Source organism: Chelonoidis abingdonii, chromosome 8 (assembly GCF_003597395.2).
Source record: "Chelonoidis abingdonii isolate Lonesome George chromosome 8, CheloAbing_2.0, whole genome shotgun sequence".
Lineage (NCBI taxonomy): Eukaryota > Metazoa > Chordata > Testudines > Testudinidae > Chelonoidis > Chelonoidis abingdonii.
Window position 1 is genome coordinate 83,243,864 of NC_133776.1, and position 22,280 is coordinate 83,266,143.

At 42.6% G+C, this 22,280-nt stretch overlaps 1 protein-coding gene across 2 annotated transcripts; it reads left to right on the forward strand.

The window, feature by feature from the left end:
* The first annotated feature begins 180 nt into the window (after positions 1 to 180).
* On the forward strand, positions 181 to 18,920 carry ZC4H2 (zinc finger C4H2-type containing). 2 transcript variants are annotated; one of them, XM_032765914.2, is made up of 5 exons: positions 181 to 379; positions 11,407 to 11,578; positions 13,030 to 13,202; positions 14,574 to 14,736; positions 16,427 to 18,920. In XM_032765914.2, exons 1-5 carry the CDS (start codon positions 327 to 329, stop codon positions 16,538 to 16,540), a joined length of 675 nt encoding a protein of 224 aa, XP_032621805.1. In that variant the 5' UTR covers positions 181 to 326; the 3' UTR covers positions 16,541 to 18,920. The 2 variants fall into 2 exon arrangements, with proteins under 2 accessions (XP_032621805.1, XP_032621806.1); XM_032765915.2 differs by lacking the exon at positions 14,574 to 14,736 and having other exon boundaries at positions 232 to 379; positions 16,427 to 16,667.
* The last annotated feature ends 3,360 nt before the right edge of the window (positions 18,921 to 22,280 follow it).

Genomic DNA, 22,280 nt, shown 5'->3' on the forward strand with positions numbered 1-22,280 from the left:
ACTACTAGCAACCCTTGACATAATTAGCTGTGACAAATTGATTTAAAGTGTGGCTGCAGGAAGAGGAGTAAGAAAGCTCTGCTTTGCCTTGTGGGCGGTGTAGTCTTTCCTCTTTCACATGCCTCGGTTGCAATAAGGAACTGGACTCCAACTCCCATAGTTCCCATTAGATTATACCGCACAGGCTCAGAGTCCATATACCCGGAGTGGGTGGCTACGTTGTGTCTATTGTATGGGTTGATTTTTGTTTTGTTTTGTTTTGTTTTGGCGGGGGGGGGGTGTTGGCATTTTGTACATCACGGAAGGCTTAAATTGGAGTGAAAAGCATGGCTGATGAGCAAGAAATCATGTGCAAATTGGAAAGCATCAAAGAGATCAGGTATGTTTTCTTTTGTGCAGCATCAGTAAGACTAAGCTATTTTCCTTCTCCTTGAAGGAGTGAATGAGTTACACCGATTTGAAGAATTTACTGTTATGTTACAAAATAAAATAAATAAAACACCACAACGAAAAATCCTGGGATAAAAGCTAGAGATCTTTTCCTACTTTCAAAAATTAAGCATCTGCTGAGAGTGGGTGCCATGAAACATGCATTACGGGGCGGTGAATGTCATGTATTTCCAGAGAATTAGCCTTAAGTAATAAAAAGGGGAGGGGTGGGAGAGGAAGGTGGCAGCTATGAATGGACAACTGGAGATCTGTTTTAAAGCGGTTGTGGTTTTTTAATTATTATTTATTCCGGTAAACTGTTAGGATTTTTTTTTTTTTTTACTCATTCATTCCTAGCATTCTTCTGGGTGGCTGCATCTAGGAAATTTGAAGGGAGGTGGGGGAGAAAATTACAGAATATAATGTATGTTCGTGAGCCAAATATGCATCCAGAGCACAGAAGCTGCTTTGAAATCAGGGAGTTGGGGTTGGGAAGTGTGTGTTTTGTTTTTTGTTTTGTGCATAAAATGTATTGCATAAAATGTATTGATTTGGCTGGAATCACTTATAATACCCTGCAAAAGTGTCTGTATAGCTAATGCTTTGGGTACTATGCCTTGCAACAGTGTTGTGGCTTGCAGAGGAATTTGGGAGGTTCTTGTGGGGAAGGATTGAAAGAAAACTGCATCTTGGGAGATCTGTTTAGCCAGCTGACACCTCTCTTTTCTCTCTCTCACCCCCATTTGGAGGAAGGAGTTAGGGTTAAGGATGTTGTGTGAAATCAGACTGGTGAATGTTCTTTTCCCTGTTCCCTTCCTGTTGTTTGTTGTGGTCCTCTCCTCTGAAGGAGTTATTGGGGGCATAGTGTGGAATGATGATGATGATGATGAAGTAGGGACACAATGGCACTAAGGCTGCTATTGCTTTCCCTTAAAGAGGTTTACCAGCAAGGCAGGAAGCTGGGTCTCTCCACTCTTCAGTGCAATCCAATATACCATTAATTTTTATATAGTGGCCTTCATAGAGTGAATCACAGGACATGTTGCAGGAAGAGTCAATCATAAGCAACAATGTATGGCACCAGGGTGGATTGTTTTGTCTGGCTTTAAATGTTCAGTTTGCACCTTTTAGTTTATGAACACAATGTTCCGGTTACTGCCCGAGTTGCGTGCATTTAACATTAATTTGTGCATTTAATAGCAAAAGCATGTAATAAAGAAAGTGCAATAATTTTGAAAGTATCTGGGAGGAAGAACAAATAGCTGTGATTGGGATATATATGTAGTATTTATACCGTGCTTATCAGCATGGCGAGTTTTGTGTTTTTATATTTTTGTATCAGGAAAATGTAAGAGACAAGTTATCTGTGGAGTGTGGGTGGGGAGGAGGAAATCAATAAAACAAAGAATAAAAAAGTCACTGTAGCATGGTCAGTTTTAAACCTGTATTAATCGATTGAGAAAAAAAACTGAAATCAAACCACAGAATAAGCAACAATTCAATTACTATAGTTTTTATAGTCATTACACCTTTAAGAAAATCTCCTAGTTGGAATACTGCCTGAGTATGTAGAAGCAAATTATTCTACCATACAAGGGCCAAGTCCTTCCTCACGCAAAGACTGCTCACCTCAAGAATGGTGGCAAGACCAGGCCCCAAATTATTTTTGTATATAGCGTACCAAAATACATACAGTGAGAGACAGGACAGTGAACATGCTCCAGATTAATACTGAGGCTCTGAAACGTCTGTGCTCAACTGCCATAACTGTCGTCTTTTAAAACAGATCATAGATTCATAGACTCTAGGACTGGAAGGATCCCAGACGCCTAAAGTAGAGGGGAGTGTCGATGGGGGGTCCAGTCCCCTGCCCTCATGGAGGACCAAATACTGTCTGAGCCATCCCTGATAGACATTTATCTAACCTATTCTTAAAATATCATATCCAAGAGATGGAGATTCCACAACCTCCCTAGACATTTATTCCAGGGTTTAACCCACCGGCTGAGAGTTAGGAACTTTTTCCTAATGTCCAACTTAAATCTCCCTTGTGCAGTTTAAGCCCATTGCTTCTTGTTCTATCATTAGAGGCTAAGGTGAACAAGTTTTCTCCCTCCTCCTGAGATGACCAGTTTTAGATATCTGAAAACTCTATCATGTCCCCTCAGTCTTCTCTTTTCCAAACTAAATAAACCACATTTTTTTCAGCCTTCGTGTCATGTTAAGGGGGGAAGGTATCAGTACGTAAGGATGTAAGATTCTAGACATTTAATCATGGTGTGCGTATGGATATTGAGCTTTTAGCTCTGGACAGCACACTGCATCGGAACACGGGAATTTACTGACGGCACATCGGTTGTGCTGTCAGGAAATCCGCCAGTGACGCTTCTATGCATATCTGTTGACCAGATTATGTTAGCTATCTAGAATTAGGGGACCTACCAATACTTGCCCCAGTTGAGGCCCTTCAATACCAAGCACAGAGTAGAGCGGAAGAATGACTTCTCGGTCTTGTTTACAATACATCCTCGTTTAATGGGTGCTGGAGCCTCGCCTCACGCAATCTTGTCCCTTCACGTTTTGCTTTTTTTCTCTTTGAGCAACACAGTAAGATAACAAGCACACTGTTGACGAGGTGGGACTAAACACATTTTAGCTTGTGGTCACTATGACCCCTAGATTTCCTAACTTCTTTCCTGCAAATATGTATTACATCTCCTGCCTAAATTCAAATCATTCCTGTTACACCAAACTTCTGTATGTTGTGAAACTGAGTGTTCCTCATGATCCTAAAGTGGAGCGTAACAATAGTTTGTCACAGAGTACATATCATTGTCCTATATTGACACTATGTGGTGTCAGTCAGAGAGAGCCCGGTTTAGGCCATTCACAGAGAAGTGCTGGGGCACTGCATTATGGTCTGCGAAGAATGGTTGTCAGATGCTAGAGATGAATCTGTGCAGTCTTTGAAGCGTGACGCGGGAAACGGCTCGCTAGGTCGCGCAGAAGAGCAGTTGCAATCCCTCCGCAGTTTGGTATCGCTGCCGCAGAACTTAATAAGTACTTTCTATGGCCAAATGCTAATCGTTGATTGAAGAATTGAACAGAGCGGTCCTAAACAGACCCTGTGGAACCCCACTTGTTATATGTGACTTTCCAGCAGGATTGGGAGCCTATTACTAACTCGTGATCGGTTAATCCAGTCAGTTTATGCACCCTCTCTTAATTAGTGCTCAGTCCTAAATGTATTTTGCCTGTTTTATTGATAAGGATATCATGCGAGTACCGTATCAAATGCCTTATAAAGTCTGGTATACTCGGACCATGATCCAACCGCTTCTCCCTATATCCACGAAGACTCGTATCCTATCAAAGAAAGCTATCAGATTGGTTCTGACACGATTTGTGTCTTACAAATCCATGCTGGCTATTCCCTAATCACTTACCCTATCAATGTTTGCAGATGATTCCTGTGAATTACTGCTCGACATATAATCTCCCGGTGGCACAGAGTTAAACTAGAGGTCTTAGTTTCCTGGGTTGTTTTTTTATTTTTCCCTTTTTATAGATGGGTTGCACTATATTTGCCTTTCAGTCTTGCTGAATCTCTACCCTCTCCCTTGAGTATTCAGGATGCATTTCATAGGCCCCTGGTGACTGCAGGCCACTACTTTTTTCTAAAGTGATTTTTAAACTTGCTCTTTCGTTTTTAATTTATCTTTCTAAAAAATATAAATCTAAACCTACCTTTGCCCATAAGCAATTCACGTACATGTTAGAGCATATCCTTCAGACTTCTCAGTGAAGACCGAAACAAAGAAGTCATTAAGCATCTCTGCCATTTCCAAGTTTCCTGTTACTGTTTTTCCCTCCTCACTGAGCAGTGGGCCTACCCTGTCCTTGGTCTTCCTCTTCCTTCTAATGTACTGATAAAAAGTCTTCTTTTTATCATCAGCCAGTTAGAAGTTCTGTTGAGACTTGATTCTTGTAAAATTGGATTTAAATATGATTTATTTTCTGCTTGGTTCTTACAATACTTTGTATTTGGGAACATCAAGCACATTGTTTTTTGATTCAAAGGTGAATTTAGCTGTAATTATTTAATTTGACACACTTTGCTGTTGTAGTTATTGGCCTTGTAAATTATGAAAGCGAAATGAAGATCTGTGAAATCTAAGAATCCTTCTGCATCAAAGAACTAAATCCTGATTACCATATTGACCTAAATAGACAGCCGGATTTAACTGGGACAGATCAGGTGAATAAGGCATGTTGGTTTTGGCCCAAAATAGGCCAGATAAGAAACCACAAGCTCTGGAGATCTGTACTTTTATGCCTGATTTATTTTAAAGTACATAGACAAATTTTAATGTGCTTAAAAGGCTCTACCATACTCTAATTCAGTGGTTCCCAAACTTGTTCCGCCGCTTGTGCAGATAAAGCCCCTGGCGGGCTGGGCCGGTTTGTATACCTGCCGTGTCCGCAGGTTCGGCTGATCGTGGCTCCCACTGGCTGTGGTTCACTGCTATAGGCCAATGGGAGCTGCTGGAAGCGGCAAGGGCCAAGGGCCAACCTTGTTAGGAAACTTCTCCAGCGTCCTTTCAAATGACCAAAGGCACATTCAACCACCATTCTGCACTTGCTGAAGCTATAGTTGAACCGTTTCTTACTGCTGTCCAGATGGCCAGAGTATGGCTTCATGAGCCATGGGAGCAAGGGATAGGCTGGGTCCCCCAGGATAACTATAGGCATCTCAACGTCATCAGTGTTCATTTTGTGATCAGGAAAGAAAGTCCCGGATTGCAGCTTTTTGAACAGACCCGAGTTCCTAAAAATGCTCACGTCATGAACCTTTCCCGACCGTTCTGCCTGTGATCCACCAGCACTTGCAACACCATTGAAAAGTATCCCTTTCGGTTTATGTACTCTTTGGCAAGGTGGTATGGTGCCAAGATGGGGATATGTGTGCCATCTGTTGCCCCACCACAATTAGGAAACCCCATCACAGAAAAACCATCCACTATGTCCTGCACATTTCTCACTACCCTTCGTAGCAGAAGTTGGTTAATGGCCCTGCATAATTGGAGCACAGCAGCTCCCACGGTTGATTTACCTAAGCCTCCAAATAGTGATCACCATGCGCTTCTTCACTGTCAGAGCAGCTCTCATTTTTGTGTTGTTGAACTGCAGGGCAGGGGAAAGGGCTGCACAAAGTTCCTGGAAGGTGGCCTTCGGCATTTGAAAGTTCTGCAGCCACTGCTCATCATCCCATACCTGCAAACTGATGCAGTCTCACCAATCAGTGCTTGTTCCATGGGACCAGAAATGGCGCTTAACAGAGTTCAGCTGCTCTGTGACTGCCAGCAGCAATTGTGAATTGTTTTCTTCAATGGCTTGCAGCAGGGCTGCTTGCAGGACATCGCTATGTTCCGTGCAGAAGACCCTACTTTGGCCCTGGAAATACTGCAGGAGAAGGTGTGAGGTATTTGAGATGCTCACAGCAAGAGTGCACAACTGAGCAGGCTGGGGTTATGGCGCAAGCGGCGGTTTTAAGGTGAGAAAACCACTGGGTTGTTTGCCGTTGAGCACAGTGCATCATGGGATGCCGATGCAATGTTCCCATTCTTCCCTGCGACAATGTTTTGGTCCCATGAGGCATTGCACAGACTTCCCAACACACACTGCGGCAATTTGCACTTGGGGATAGCTACCCACGATGCACTGCGTTGTGCATCGCTGCAGGCACTGCTAGCGAGGACGCACTCCATCGAGACAACAAGCATGGTGTGGCCACGTACTATCAACTTAATTCGGGGGCTCGAGGTCAACTTGATTTCTGTAGTGTAGACAAGCCCTCAGACACTATGCTGAGGAGGGCAGTTTAGGAACTTAGAATGGAAAAGAATAGAAATGAGAGCAAAATCAACTATTTAGGCTAGGTCCCAAATTTAGGTTTTTGTTTTCAAAAATAAATATTTTAAATGCCCTAATATTAATGGAAATGTCTTCATAATTCAGGTGTACTTTGTTTTTTAATATTAAAAGTTAATTGTTTGGGTTGGAACAGTCCCCTGAAACTCCAGTGTTGTTGCATTCTGGCAGCACACTGGAACTAGAAAATGAAACTGACTAGTAACAGCTAAGAAATACCTTGCAACACCAGCAACAAAAGTGCCATGCGAACACCTGTTCTCACTTTCAGCTGACACTGTAAGTAAGAAGCAGGCTGCAATATCTCCTGCAAATATAAACAAACTTGTTTGTTTTAGTGATTGGCCGAACAAGAAGTAGGACTGAGTGGAGTTGTAGGCTCTAAAGTTCTACATCGTTTTGTTTTTGAGTGCAGTTATGTGACAAAAAAAATCTACATTTGTAAGTTACACTTTCACAATAAAGAGAGCAAAGAGTCCTGTGGCACCTTATAGACTAACAGACATTTTGGAGCATGAGCTTTCATGGGTGAATACCCACTTCGTCGGATCCATGGGATTGCACTACAGTACTTGTATTAGGTGAATTGGAAAATACTATTTCTTTTGTTTATCATTTTTACAGTGCAAATATTTGTAATCAAAATAATATAAAGTGAGCACTGTGCACTTTGTATTGTGTTGTAATAGAAATCAATATATTTGAAAATGTAGAAAAACTTCCAAAAATATTTAATTTCAATTGGTATTCTATTGTTTAAGTGTGATTAATTACGATTAATTTTTTAATCACAATTAATTTTTTTGAGTTAATCGCGTGAGTGAACTGCAATTGACAGCTCTACTTCTTTTGTGATGGCTACAAGACATTGACCAAGTATAAGGAACAGTATAGTTAATATATTTACTTTTTAAAATTACATAATGTATATTTAAAAGTGCATATATTTTGATTGAATCCCTCTGTCCCACCCTACTCTTGCTTCCAAATGTATTGGTGCAACCCTCTCTTCCTTTGCAAAGTCCTATTGAGGTCAATGGCACGGCACATGCAGTCAGAGTTCAGTGATAACAGATCTGGATTCAGGACTGGGGCCTTAGACTGTAAATTCTTCTGGGCATTTACTGTCTTCTGTCTTAGTGAAAATGCCTAGCATATTATGGATACTTCTGGAAAGCACATAAGTAATAACAGTGCACTGAAAAATTCACATTACTCACAGTGCGTAAAGTTAAGCACTTGTGTAAATCTCTGTAAGTTTGGGCCCTAACTCTGTAAGAATAACTAGTTTTAATACCAGTTGCTCTAATTCTCTTCATCCTCCCACTCAAAAGAAATCTTAATATAAAATAAATATGCATTCATTTTCTAAAACTGTTAAGACATCATGCACATCCTGTCTCCTCAGTGGATGAAAGACTTCTCTCCAAACTCTTGTAAATTTGTGAGTTGTAGAGAGTTGTATAATATGTTTTTCTTCTTAATTTTCATCAGATTATCCATTATGAATGTTTGCTTTATATAGAGAAAATGGCACTATTAATCCTGAAAGTAAAAAGTGTGACAACTTTTTTTATTATTACTAAATAACTCCCCAGAGTTTACTGCGGTCGTTTTAAAAACTCCTAAGTGACCATTAATTCTTCAGTTCCAGTAGCCCACATCAAAGTATATTAGTCTCTGTGAAGTCCAGTCAGCAACTACTTTCTTGTTGAAACTCTGGCTGCAGACATCAATGTATTCAGGTAGCCATTTGTTTTGACAAAATGATCTCTGGCTTGATTAGGGATGACTATTATTGATATAATGCTTTTATAGCTGATTGTTTTTTTCCAACCATTTTTACTTTCATGGGCTGATTCTGATTCTTCAAAACTGAGTCAGTTGGCTTCCTTTTAAAAAAAAATGTTTGTATCTATATAAAATATTAATATTCTCTTTAATAATACATGGCATATACCATATGAAATATACATGCCTATAGCTTAGGGTTGCCACTCGTCCAGATTTTACCTATACAGTCCAGTTTTTGGCTTCCGTGTCTGGGTGCCATTTAGGGTTGCCAGGAGCCTGGTTTTTGACCAGAAAGTCTGGTCAAAAAGGGGACCTGGCAGTGTCTGGTCAGATGTACTGATGGACATCGAATGTCTGGTCTGTGTGGGGTACGGGGAGGCGCTAAGTCATTAACCCTCACCAGCCCCTGTTCAGCTGGGGCTACCTCCTGCCTGCACGCATGTTCCTAGTCATGCTGCAGCAGCTCCCATCCCAGCTCTGGAGCAGAGGGAGCCCAGCTCAGTGGCAGGGATGTGTGCGCGGAGGGGGAGAGGTGTACGTGGAAACAATTCTGCAAGTAATGCGGGTGGGAGGAGAGAGGAGCGAGTGATGGAGGTGGGGGCAGAGCGGGGTCTTGGTGGAATAGGCAGGGTATGGCGCGGTCCTTAGGGGTCTGGTTACTAGCATTTAGAAAGGTGGCAACCCTACTGTAACTGTAAAATATTCATCTAGATGAATATCTTTGGGTATGGCTACACTTACAGCTGTACAGCGCTGGGAGTTACAGCTGTCTTCGTACAGCTGTGTAGGAAAAGCGCTGCAGTGTGGCCACACTGACAGCTACCAGCGCTGCAGTGTGGCCACATTTGCAGCATTTGCAGCGCTGTTGGGAGTGGTGCATTGTGGGCAGCTATCCCAGCGTTTAAGTGGCTGCAACGTGCTTTTCAAAACAGGGGGGTGGGGTGGAGTGTGACAGGGAGCATGGGGGAGACAAAGAGAGTGGATTTTTGGAGCTGATACTGTTCTTAGCTCCCTGCCTTGCAAGTTCTAAGGAGGGGAAGATACACAGCATCTACCTTCAATCATTTTAAAAGTTTTGACCCTTCCCCCACCCCTCTCTTATTCACTAAATGCAAATTTTGCACTCCTAAATAGCCTTCAGACCACATAAGCGGCTGCTCAACACGGACTCCCCCCTCTCCTCTCTCCTCAAGCAAACAGCTGTGAACATTCCAAAGCAATTCCCCTGCCTCCGCTCCCTCGCTGGAGCAAAGAGCAGCTGTGTTTGTTTTTTAGATAAGTAGGTCTGGGGAGCTCGTAGTTCAGTCATTCTTCCAGTTTGTTGTGGACAGGAATTCTGGGATACCTCTTAATACTCGGGAAGCCAATAAAAGCGCTTTTGGTGGCCACACTTGACGAGCAGCGCTGCATCACCAGCGCTGCAATCGTTACACCCCAAGCAGACCAGGTGTACAGCCAGGGAGTTGCAGCGCTGGCTGTGCCTTGCAAATGTGGACACAGAGTAAGTTGCAGCGCTGTAACTCCATCACCAGCGCTGCAACTCTCCAGTGTAGCCATACGCTTTGTAAATGTCTCTGGGTGACCTCTGAGTCAATCCAATTCCATGTCTGGCTTTCTGCTGTGCACACTTCTGCTTCCAGCTTTTCTACTCCCCAATGTAATGGTGCTGATCAGAAGCAACATTAATGCAATATCTAGAGGGAGATTTTTTTATTTTTAAGGCTGTTTTTAAAACGTCTCACGCAATGAAGGACTTTGTTGTATTTTGTTCCAAGGAAGCATGTAAAATTTCACTCAGGATTTTTTTTTTAAATCTCGTTTTATTGATATCAGTGTTGGACATTTCTGCCATGGGTATGTTACACCCTAGAAAAATAACCCATGGTGCTATATTTTGGATCTCCTGCAGTTATCTCAGTCCCACCCATAAAACTCATGATCAGAGCCAGAATTTGTTACCCAAAGACTTGATCCTGGTCCCTTTGAAGTTCTTTGGTCAGAATTTGATTTCTCAACAGAATGATCACAGTTCCTCTGGTTTTCATTTTCGATCTTTTGAAGCTATAGACTACTTTAAAAATGCATAGGGGAGGGATCAGAAGTACCGGAGGCTTAGGCAGGTATTGTATTTGTTCTTGGAATTGGACACAAGGGATGTAAGAGGAGGGGTAACAGAAGCAACTCCAAAGCCTTCACAATAGCAGACCTGGTGGGCATAGTTCTGATGAAAGCAGGGGCTGCATCTCTAAGATCATGTCTTTGGAAAGTGAAGATTGGAATACAATTGAATCATGGCCTGGCTAAACTGGATTGGGAACTAGAACAGGTTCTTGACTGTCTGGGCAACTGTTTTAAAATGGAAATGGTCATGAAGCAGTGTCGATTCAACTAATAGTAAGCATAGCTCTGCTATGTTGCTTAAGCAGCCGGTCCCTCTCTCCTAGCTTTGGAGGGAAAGACATTGCTCCAGACTCCATAGCTTTTATGTGTAGAAATATGTGGTTGCACCATTTTAAAAAGAAGAAACAAAAACTGGAATGTAGAACAAAAGGAGCTGCAGTTACAAATAGCATTAAACGGGATGGAGGTCAGCAGAAAACTGAGACTACCCTGTAGACTGCAGGTTGAATTTTTAGATGCTTTGAAATGCCATCAGAACTTTTGATATCTTGGAGCATCCTTTGTATAAAGCATAAGTCTGCATTGTAGTGTCTCAGTCTACTGTTGAGAGAGTTGGCATTTGCATCCTATACTCCCATTTCTCAGAAGCTCCCTTAAAGCCCACCAGGAATGAACATTTCTCTAGAATTTCCTCTCTCGTGATTAAGGTTTAATTATGACTGATACAATGCTGAACACAATTGTCCTGGTCTACAGTAACTGCTAAATCGTGGTAAATTTCATGTAATCTAACTCTATTGTCCAATACAATGAAAAAGTTGTAGTGGAGACAAGACCAGTGACGGAGTTGGGATTACAACCCAGGAGTTCCCTGATTCCAGGATTCTGCACAGACCACCCCAGTCTTTCATAGACTTTAAGGTCAGAAGGGACCATTATGATCATCTAGTCTGACCTCCTGCACAATGCAGGCCACAGATATACTTTAGTTCTGACCTTGTCAGCTTTTGCCAACCCCTTGCTATCGATGTGAACACATTTGCTTGTATAGTGATGTCTCTGAGCAAACACAATTTACATTGACATTACGGCAGTTGTCCCTTTATATTTGTAATTTCCGGTGGGTTGTAGGAATAAGACTTTGCAGATGGAAAAGATCAAGGCACGCCTGAAGGCAGAGTTCGAAGCCCTGGAATCGGAGGAGAGGCACCTGAAGGAATACAAGCAGGAGATGGACCTTCTGCTGCAGGAAAAGATGGCCCATGTGGAGGAGCTGAGGCTGATCCATGCTGACATAAATGTGGTACGTAGCAGGGGGATTGTGGGCAGGATATACTTTATATATAATGTGTGTGTGTGTATAATATATATATATATATATATATATATATATATATGGATTGTCCTAAGGATATTCAGTTGACAGATTAGAGATATGCAACCTGAGCTTTCCTGACAGCATGAAAGGATTATATGGACAGTATCAAACGAGTTAAAGTTAGTCACTGTTAATGCTTGTCTGTATCAGGCAAAATGATTTTCAATAATAGACACTGGGAGGGATTTAGGTCAAAGGGAATGAACAACCAAACCCATTGCTGCTGCAATGGTACCAGCAGCCATAGTAACATTATTCTGACTCTTCCTAGCATATAACCCTCTTAGTGCCTAATTTAACACCTAGAACCTAGAAGGCTTTGGCAGCTGTCAGGGGTTTGGGTTGTTTTCTTTTCTTTTTGGAAAGCAGGGATGGTTTGTTATGTTTGCATAGTGCCTAGAATCAGAGAGCCTCGATTTCTCCCTGAGACAACTAAGCACTGCTGCAATACAAATAGTAAAACAAGCAGGAGAGTGAAGGATATTAATACAAAATAGGGAGACTAATTATTAGAGGGGTACGCTGGAGAGTGCTGAGGATTTGGGAACTGCTGGGTTTGCAAAACCATTCTGAATGAGCAACTTGATTCACCTGCAGTTTTAGACCCACACTTTTTCCTTTTCTTAAGGGTGAGTAAATATTTTTAAAATGTTGAGCTAAAGGGAAGCCTGGGCTCTGTCTTAGGGATGGAAAAGCTCCCAAACTGTGGGAAGGCACAAGTGGGTGCCTTGAATATATGGCACATACACCACCTTCATTTGTCATTAGAATGTTCTCACCCTCTCAGCTCCCTGCTTCTCTTTCCCGCTGTCCCACTTGCACTCAATGATTCCATCAGATTATCTTTCTCTCTGCTGCTTCTCTCACTCTCTTTCCCAACATGTACTCAACAACATCAGAGTTAAACTTTTGAAACCATGGTGTATTTGGAAAGGCTTGAAATAATGCAAATGAGTGGGCCCTGCCCCAGTGGAGATTATTTTTAAGGGTTATTTTTATAACCTTCCTTGAGAATCTTTCCAAAGTGCCTGCATTTGGTGATCCAGCTAAGCGGTTACCACATTCGCCTTCCTGGGCTGCTGTGCAGAGGAAGGAGGTCTGAATCCTTTCTTGACACTACCTCTCACATGTTTAACACAAAAACATTGCCTGGCCTAATTGCTTCCAGCTGTTTTTTCCCTGCCCATATTCCACCCCACAGAATGTTAACTCCTTATTTGGCCATTTCATTGTCTGACTATTTTGCACTTATCTGAATATGAAAAGCTCCACTTTCTAAAGGGCAACATCATCTTTGCACTCTGCCACCTCTGGCTGGTGAATCAGAGAGCGGTGAATGGAGCAATCTGTTAAGCAAATGTCGTCTCCTGTTTTAGATGGAGAACACCATCAAGCAGTCTGAGAATGACCTCAACAAGCTCTTGGAGTCCACTCGGCGCCTGCATGAAGAGTACAAGCCCCTTAAGGAGCACGTAGATGCCCTTCGGATGACTCTGGGCTTGCAGAGGCTGCCAGATCTGTGTGAGGAGGAAGAGAAACTCTCTCTTGAGTAAGTCTGCAGATCAAACATTATTTCGCCTTGTAACCAGTTATGATTCTGTTGGCATTTTGTCATTTTTGTTTCTGGGCCCAGCTGGAAGGTAGGAACTGAGAGGCAATCATGAAAAACAAAATTAATTGAAAGGGGAGGAAGCATGTATGTGTGACAGAAATTAGCCAGCCTTTTACAAGCCTCTAGAAGGGTTCTGTCTGAATATGGGGCAAAGATTGAAGTTACATTTAGATCAGCCAAAGCTGCAAACCTCAGCGCTGACCTGCAAATTAAATGGTGTTTGAATCTAAGGCTTTGGTTCTTTTTTTTTTTTTTTTTTTTTTTTACATTACATGACACTTTTTCCAAAGGATCCATTCCTTCCATTTGAGTAGCAGGTATGGGTATGATGCAAGAGAGGAGAGGAACCCAAAACTATCACCCACACTATGTCTTCTGTTACAGGGTGGCTTTAGTGAGTCTTGGTCAGAGTTCAAATTTGTGCTGCAGCGGTTGAAAATAAATAAATAAATAAAAATCACAGAATCTAATCTGGTAAGCTGTGGCTGAATCCAAATGTTTGGATCTATGGAAGAAATATAAAGGATATGCTCTTCTTTTTGAAAACCAGGGAAGACGTTAATGTTTCTATCGAGAATGACCCATTTAGCCTTGTATCCAGCAGAGACCAACCCGTCATGCTTGAAGGGAAGGGGACAAATTCTCTGCTTTGGCTCATGTGATCTTATTGGGTGGAGACATGGAGATTTCTTCCTGATCTACTATGAATAACCTGATCCTCCTGTGGTCTTAAATATATAAAATCAACTCTTACCCCTGGAACATATTAAATTAATAACTATGCAGTTCATCCCTTGCTGCAGAATTGTGCTCCAAAATCTCAGTTGATATTAAAAGTGAAGAATAAAAAACATTTCTTAGGGCTTGTTGTTGCAGATAAAACTTTGAAAACAAGAACCTGAAACATAATATATCAACTTTGCTAAAATTATTCCACTAACTAGTTACATGATCAAACCTGGCTCATTAACTTCAAAAAATTTGCAAAAACCTAGATATTGAGAGTGGATGGAATTCATTACTTGACAAGTCTTCTCTTTCTATGTTAGGATGATCCTTAATTAATTATTGTCAGTGGGCTTGTGGTTTTGGCCGCATGTAGTATTTTAACTATTGTCATTATCCCATTTTAAAAAATTTAGTCCAAATGAGTCCTTGGTGCAAGTCATTTGATTCTAGAAGAAGAAAACCAGAGTTGAGTTTGGCCCATGATGTTTTAGCACAGAAGAGTCATTACAAATCAATGCTTGTTAAATAAATAAATGACAGGGCAGCAGTTGATTATAATTTTGGTTTGTTTTTGTATAGTTACTTTGAAAAGCAGAAAGCTGAATGGCAGACAGAACCACAGGAACCTCCCATTCCAGAATCTCTGGCTGCAGCTGCAGCTGCTGCCCAACAGCTACAAGTGGCTAGGAAACAGGACACCAGACAGACAGCAACTTTCAGACAACAGCCACCTCCAATGAAGGTGAGGCGTTGTCTCTTGGGGGTCAAATATACAGGCTTTTCTCTTGGGTGATTGGAACATATCATGTTCATAAAGGAATTTGCACTGAAAATAATGATGTGCCCAATTCTTATTTTGCCTGCTTTAGGGAAACAAAGGGCAATTCCACTGAAGTTAATAGAACTGCACCAATCAGTGAGAGTTCAGAATCAGGCTCTGTATCTTGTATGACTTCCCCTGTAGGAACTCTTCAGTCGTAGGACAGGTACGGCCAGGTTCTACTCTCTGTGCTTCCTGAGCTTGAGAAACATTGCCACAAGGAGAAAATACCAGGTACTAATGGGTTCTTCAGCCCAACAGAGAAAGGATGACAAGAACTAGTGGCTGGAAGTTGAAGCCAGTTTCAAATTAGACATGTCACACATTTTTAACAGAGAAGATGATTAATCATTAGAAGAAACTGCTAAGTCTATGTCTACACTACAGCTTATGTCGGCATAACTTATGTCACTCAGGGGTGTGAATAAACCACTCTCCTGAGCAACATAAGTTACACTGGCATTATGTGCACAGCGCTATATCAGCGGGAGAGTGTCTCTTGCCAGCGTAGCGTCTGCCGTTTGCGGAGGTGGTTTTATTATGCCGACAGCAGAGCTCTCTCCTGTCAGAATAATGTCTTCACCAGACGTGCTGCAGCGGCGCAGCTGCATTGGTACAACTATGCCGCTGTGAGCGCTGTACGTATAGACACGGCTAAGGAAAGTAGTTGAGTCTCCATCTCTTGATGTCTTCAGATTAAAACTAGATGCCTTTCTGAGGGTATGCCTACTGGATGTGGAGGTGTAACTTCCAGGTTGGAGAGGCATACCTGTGCTAGCTTTGACTGAGCTAGCATGCTTAAAACTAGACTTGAAGCTGCAGCTACATGTGTGCCCGGGATGGACTTGCCACTCCAAGTATCCTACGTATGTATTTTGGGTGGCCAGCCTGTCCCACCACCCATGTAGCCATGGCTACACTGCTTCTTGTTAGGGCACTAGTTCAATCAGAGCTAGCATGGGCACGTCTCCCCGAGCTGGAAGTTTACATCTCCAGCTCCACTGCAGACATATCCTGAAAGATACGGTTTAGTCAGACACAAGTTATTGGGCTCAATACAGGGATAAGTGAGTAGAATTTTATGACCTGTTGTATACAGGGGGTCAAACTAGATGAGCTAAATAGAGGTGCCCTCTGATTTAAAATCTATGAAATCACAGCTGGCCTCCTAAACAATTTTTCTGATACAGTCAGACATTGTCAGTACAAAAATCTTGAAAATGTGAGGGAAAGCTCAAAATAAATTTGAATTTAATATCAAAATAAATGATAAAGTGGGGCTGCACTGGCAGTTTTATTCATTTGAAAATTTAATTCAATAAACCCTTTAGTTTTCAACTGACCTGAAGTTGCTGTAGGATCTAGGAACCTTGCCGCAGAATTTAGTTCCAGTTTGCCACTGAGTATGTAAGGCCTCACTTATTTTTCCTGTACAGTAAGTTAACTTATTAGAGCAGGTAACATGCTCAATAAGCAGTGTGTCTCAACAGAACTTCATGGGTTTATTACCTCACAGAGAAATAGGTTGCTAACAGGGTCCTGGTCCATGACTGAGACTCCTAGGCACTATTTCAATACAAATAAATTAATAAAATGTAACATTGCATTGCAGGCCTGTTTATCATGTCACCAGCAAATTCATCGGAACGCACCAATATGTCCACTCTGCAAAGCAAAGAGCCGGTCTCGGAATCCCAAAAAACCCAAGAGGAAACAGGATGAGTGAAACACAGAAAATCCATGGAAAAACATGTGACCCATCCTAATCCCTTTCCAGTAGAACTGTAAACGTGGCCAGTTTATTGAAGTGCAGACTTAAGTATGACTTACCCATTGTTTTCTAGTTAATGTGACGTAAGCACAATGTTTCTGTTCCGTCTTAATTTCCATCCAGTCCTCACATTCTGGTTTTAGGAGAAGTGCTGATGGTGCTACACTTTAACATTTTAGTCATTCCATCTTTCTGACTCCTAAGCCAAGCGGAACCTCTAATGCAAGTAGTCTCAATGCTGATGAGCATTTTGCAGAGAAGGACAGATGATCCCTCCTGTGAAGATATATTTGAGGATACATGTTTCATAGTTAAATACATTAGACTTAAGGTACCTCTACTGTACTTGCCAAAATGACCGTGTTTTTCTAGCCCTACACTGTTTGCCACACAGTATCTTTTGCTAAAAAGCAGGCACTGTCTATACAACTATAATATTCTTAATGATCAAGTGTTACTACAGCAAGTTCGTTTTTTTTTTTTTTTTTAGAGAGAGAGAGTTGTTGCTAAAAGATTACTCTAATTTTCTCCTAACGGAAACCCACTTGAGGCACAGAAGTTGCTGAATATCCATTTGCTGTGCTAGAGACCCATGCCTTGACCTAACCAGCAAGATTACATGGGCTAGATATAGAGTAAAGCTCAGCATATCCAAGGATTTGGGGGTATATCTGAAATGACCATAAAAAATAGGGATATGGGCACATGGAAGATCAACATATAGTTCAGTTTTATGGGGTTTGATTATATGGTTCCTACAGAACTGGATTAAAATTTGGGAAGGGGATCAAGCCATTGTATCCATATTAATATAAAATTATGTTTAGCTTCTTAATTAGGCCATTTTCAACAATTGTAAAATAGACTTCAATTCAATTAAGAACTAACTAAGGCCTCAACAGTATTTGTGGACTTCCTGGGCTCTGAGCCAAAGAGCTAATCCTAGTTCTTCAGGGGAAATCATAAAATACCCTGGATTTTAGTGCTCATTGACTGCAATATTAGCCATTTTAAACCTCTTCTCCCCCTTACAACTATGGGTCAAATCAGCTTTAGAGTAGGCAGGTACGATGCCCACTGAAGTCACAAGGAATTTCACTTGTGTACTCCTCAGTAGTACTGGTTGAAAATTTTATGCTGAAAACTGAGTTTTTGACAAAAGGAAGTTTTTCACCAGATGAATGCACTTTCCTATACAAACTTCTTGTTTTTCAACAAAAAAAATCTAAATTTTCCACAGAAAAAAGCCATTTTCCAACCAACTCTACTCCAGAGCTGACTTTGACTTCTTACTCTACACATGTGCCAACAGAGCTCCGGCTGGAGTATCTATCAGAATCCCCCGATATAGGGTGAGCGCTTTTCCTTATTTTAGCCAAAGTAAGAGTAGCTTCTCTGAGGAAGGGCAAGAACAGGGACCTAGAATCTCCTGGTTTCTAATCTCAACTATACCACTTACTCCTGGTGCCTTGAGAACATAACTAACTGTTTTGTGATTGACACTCTTCAGTAGGGCTGATAATACTGACTTGGTTCACAGGGGGACTGTGCAAATTAAAGAGCCTTGAATATTAAGAATATTTCTAAAGTACTAAATATTCTTTTCAATAACACTTGGGATTACAGAAGGAGGGAGCCCCTTCCCTAGGTTTTTATCCTTCCCTCTCCATTGCCCCAGTCCTTCATCCATACTTGTGCTGGAGTGGTTGTATTAAGGCAGAGGTCCCCAAACTGTGGGACATCCCCCCCATCCCCAGGAGGGCACGGAGGAATGTTCAGGTTTGGGGGGGGGGCAGGCCAGCCCCCCTGGAGAGGGAGGGATGCCCAGCCTCACTCTGCCCCCAGTTCTGCTCCAGCCCCAACCTGGGCCCCTGGCTCCTGATCCTGAACACAGCTCCACTCCCAGCCCTGGGCCCTCGACCACAGCTCCTCGGGGGTGGGAGGAGAATAGATTCCATTATTGGTGAGGGGAGGCATGACAGAAAAAGTTGGGGGACCACTGTATTAAGGATTTTTGTTTGTTAGTTAAACACAGAATAAGCCACACCCTGGCCTCTGGTGATAAGACTTTACTGGCTACTGGGGACTGTACAAGCCCACATAAAAAGCTTTTGCTGGCCAAAGCACATGAATTGCCCTAAATCCACTGCTGCTCGCCACAGGGTGACTGTGGGGTTATATGATTTAGATGGAATAAATGTGCCGAAGGTCTTAACATAACCAGTCTCTGTCCAGAGTTTGCTATATAGAGACATCAGCCTGCTTAGTACCATGGCAAACACACCATTCAAAATCTTATTAACCTTTGATTAAAGATACAGAAAAGAAGGAAAAACAGTTAAAGCATTTGAAATGGGCAGTATTAAGTAAGGCTTTAATTTTAACAACATCCCTTGTTCCCTTTAGCTGGAAAGAGTTTTAGAAGGAAAAATCCCTTGTTGGACAGTCTCTTAGATAGTATCAAAGATGGTAATAACTCTCCTATTGGGGAAAAGTGAAGAAGTTAGTTGAGCTGGGCTGGAGCTGTTGTTGTTCTTGTTAAAGTCTGATACCATTTCTTCCCAGGTGGTGGTTGGGAGTCAGCTGGAGCCAATAGAGGTGGTGATGTCACCTGAGTCCCTCTCTGGCCCTGTCTGGTCAGGACATCCCTCAGGATGAGGAAGGCAAAGGCATGGGGTCCAGGAAATGGTGGGAGTGGCAGCCAGGATGGTGAAGCTTGCTTCAGTTGTTTTGTCCGTTATTCTGTATTTTCCCCACAAAGTCTCTTTCTTTAAGGACCCACAAAGGGAATGGTGGGTGAAATAGCTCTTCCCCTCTCTAATTTGTCCACCAGTTAGGCCTCGTTTCTAACATACCAATTTAGTTAGTTAATTTCCACACTCACATTTTCCTTCTTGTTCACTTCTCAACACCATCCTAGAGTTTTACCAGTACACCTTTTGAGTTTTGACCAATTCAGTTTTTCTGTCTGGTTTTCTTGCACCTGTTTATACCATTCTGCATAAAAAATAACTTGACCTACTTTTCATGATTGATTCCCAACAGGCAAAATATTATAGGTCCAGTTGTCCCAACGGGATTTTATTGAAGTGAGCCACTTATTGCAAGCTTAGTTAATCTTGTAGTGTTGTAATAGTTTCATAACCATATAAACATCTATCAGCAGCGAGAGCACTCAGAACCTTCTGCTTCTGAAAATACAGGCCTCTACCACTCAATATAAATGGGCATTTTTCTGTTAGATTTAGTATTAGGACTAAGAGCCTCTGTGGGATATAGCCACTAGAAGGTAATCTGATGAGACACATTCTTGATCAAATCTGACATTCCATTCAGTAGAGGGCGGTGGTGACATTGACTGACAGTCTTATGTCCTGACTCCTGTTTGTTAAAAATAAACACTGTTTTCTACTGTTAAATGTTCAAAGGCCATATGCTACCTTCCCTCAATAGTACGACTCCTGTTGGGGTTAATGGAAAATGTGTATCGTTAGAAGGCAGCATAAGGGCCCTTAATTTGAATTCATGAGCGGGAGGATCATCCTGTTAATAGCATATATACATAACTTCAAAAAGTAGTGACAATGGACATTGGGCGAATGGTTCTGCAATGAAGTAGTTTGCTCAGAAAAGTAGATTTGTAAAGTCCTTGTGACATCCTGTCCTGTGGATAGCTGAAGGGATAGACTCTGTCCTGACTACTCTAACCTCACTGTTACGTTCCAGAGTTACTTCCTCCTTGGGGATTTCTAGAGCAGAGCTCTGACTGAACTGAAAAGTGCTTGGAGATGCACTGTCAGTGCGCTGCACCTTTTTTTAAATCTAGTCTCTGGCACCTTCGTGTTAAAAAAAAAAAAGTTAGCTTGTTGAAAAATAAGGAAAAACACATTTTTATAATATGTGCATGTAGCATATCTGGTTTATACCATCATGTATTAGTATTTACATGGCTGTTTTCATATTCTTTACAAAGCTGTGCCATATCAATAGCGTGCTTTGTTGGTTTTGTATTTTTTTTCTTTTTTACAAAATTGTGCCATATGAATAATGTACATTTCTAGTAGTAAGTCAAACTATGACACCAAGGAGTCAAAAGTTGTTTGTTTATTTAAGGGAGAGGGGTTCGTTCATAGGGAAAACAGTATTCCCCAGTCACCCCCATTGCAGATTGCAGGAAGATTATTGGATGGCTTCTGACATGACAACACTGGGCCCTTTCTTTTCCACTCCTCTTTTTTCTCGTTAAGAGACTATACAAACCTATATTATGAAATATTGATTTTAGGGCCTCATTTGCTATGGGGAAAGGGGGGCAGTGGTCCCCCGAGACTTCTCATAGGTCTGTATGCTCTATTATGTCTTCCATTTTTTGCAATCCCCCTCCCCCCACACACTTTGCAGGATTATAATATAATCACATATAATTTTCTATATGATGACACAATTTTGCCACCCCCCACATCCAGAATTTTTAGGAAGTGACACCCCTTATTAATTTCTTACTTTTTTAGGCATATGAGCAAACTATCTGCACCATACTTATTATATAATTTCTGTATTTTCTAGTAAAGTAAAAGCCTCTACAGATCAACAGTGGCCTCTAATTTTGCATCTATAACTTTGACAATCCATATTTTAATATGTGCACTCAGGAGTTAACTGATGGTTGCCAGGTGTTGAGTTTTTGACCGGAACACCCAGTCGAAAAGGGACCCTGGCGGTTCCAGTCAGCACTGCTGACTGGTCCGTTAAAAGTCCAGTTGGCGGTGTAGGCAGGTTCCATGCCCAGCTCCCACGAAGTGGCTGGCATGTCCCTCTGCCTAGGAGGCTCTGCACTCTGCCCCCACCCCTAGTGTCAGCTCCATGGGTGCCATTGGCTGGGACCCACAGCCAATGGGAGCTGCGGAGGCAGCCCCTGCAGGCACGCAGAACCCCCTGGCCGCATCTTTGCCTAGGAGCTGGAGAGACGTGGTCACTCCCCAGGAGCTGCCTGAGATAAGTGCCACCCAGAATCCGCACACTGAACCCTTTCCTGTTCCCCAACCTCATACCCCAGCCCTAAGCCCCCTCCTGCACACTGAACCCTTCATTCCTGGCCCCACCCCAGAACCCATACCCCCAGCCAGAGCCCTCACCCCCTCCTGTACCCCTAACCCAGCCCGGAGCCCCCTCTCACATCCTGAACCCCTCATTTTTGCCCCCAGCCCAGAGCCCATACCCCCTCCCACACCCCAACCCCCTGCCTCAATCCAGAGCCCCCTCCCACACTCCAAACCCCTCAGCCCCAGCCCCACCCCAGAGACCACACCCCCAGCCGGAGCCCTGACCTCCTCCCACACCCCAACCCCCTGCCTCAATCCAGAGCCCCCTCCCACACTCCAAACCCCTCAGCCCCAGCCCCACCCCAGAGACCACACCCCCAGCCGGAGCCCTGACCTCCTCCCACACCCCAACCCCCTGCCCCAGCCTGGTGACAGTGAATGAAGGTGGGGGAGAGAGAGGGAGGGAGGATGGAGTGAGCGGGGTGGGGCCTCAGGGAAGGAGCAGTGATGTTCAGTTTTCTGCAGTTAGAAAGTTGGCAACCCTACCATCAGGCATGCTTGCAATTAAGTGAACCTGCCCTCAACTGCAAGTTACAAAATTAGAGGCCATTTCTGCAAGTATAGCCCCAGCTGTTTTGCTTCTAAGATCAGAC

What these genes read in the sequence shown, in the direction of transcription:
- ZC4H2 (XM_032765914.2), top strand. Translation starts at nt 327, where the DNA reads ATGGCTGATGAGCAAGAAATCATGTGCAAATTGGAAAGCATCAAAGAG. An exon ending in GAAAGCATCAAAGAGATCAG is followed by an intron (nt 380 to 11,406) that starts GTATGTTTTCTT and finishes GGTGGGTTGTAG; the next exon opens with GAATAAGACTTTGCAGATGG. An exon ending in AACAGCCACCTCCAATGAAG is followed by an intron (nt 14,737 to 16,426) that starts GTGAGGCGTTGT and finishes ATTGCATTGCAG; the next exon opens with GCCTGTTTATCATGTCACCA.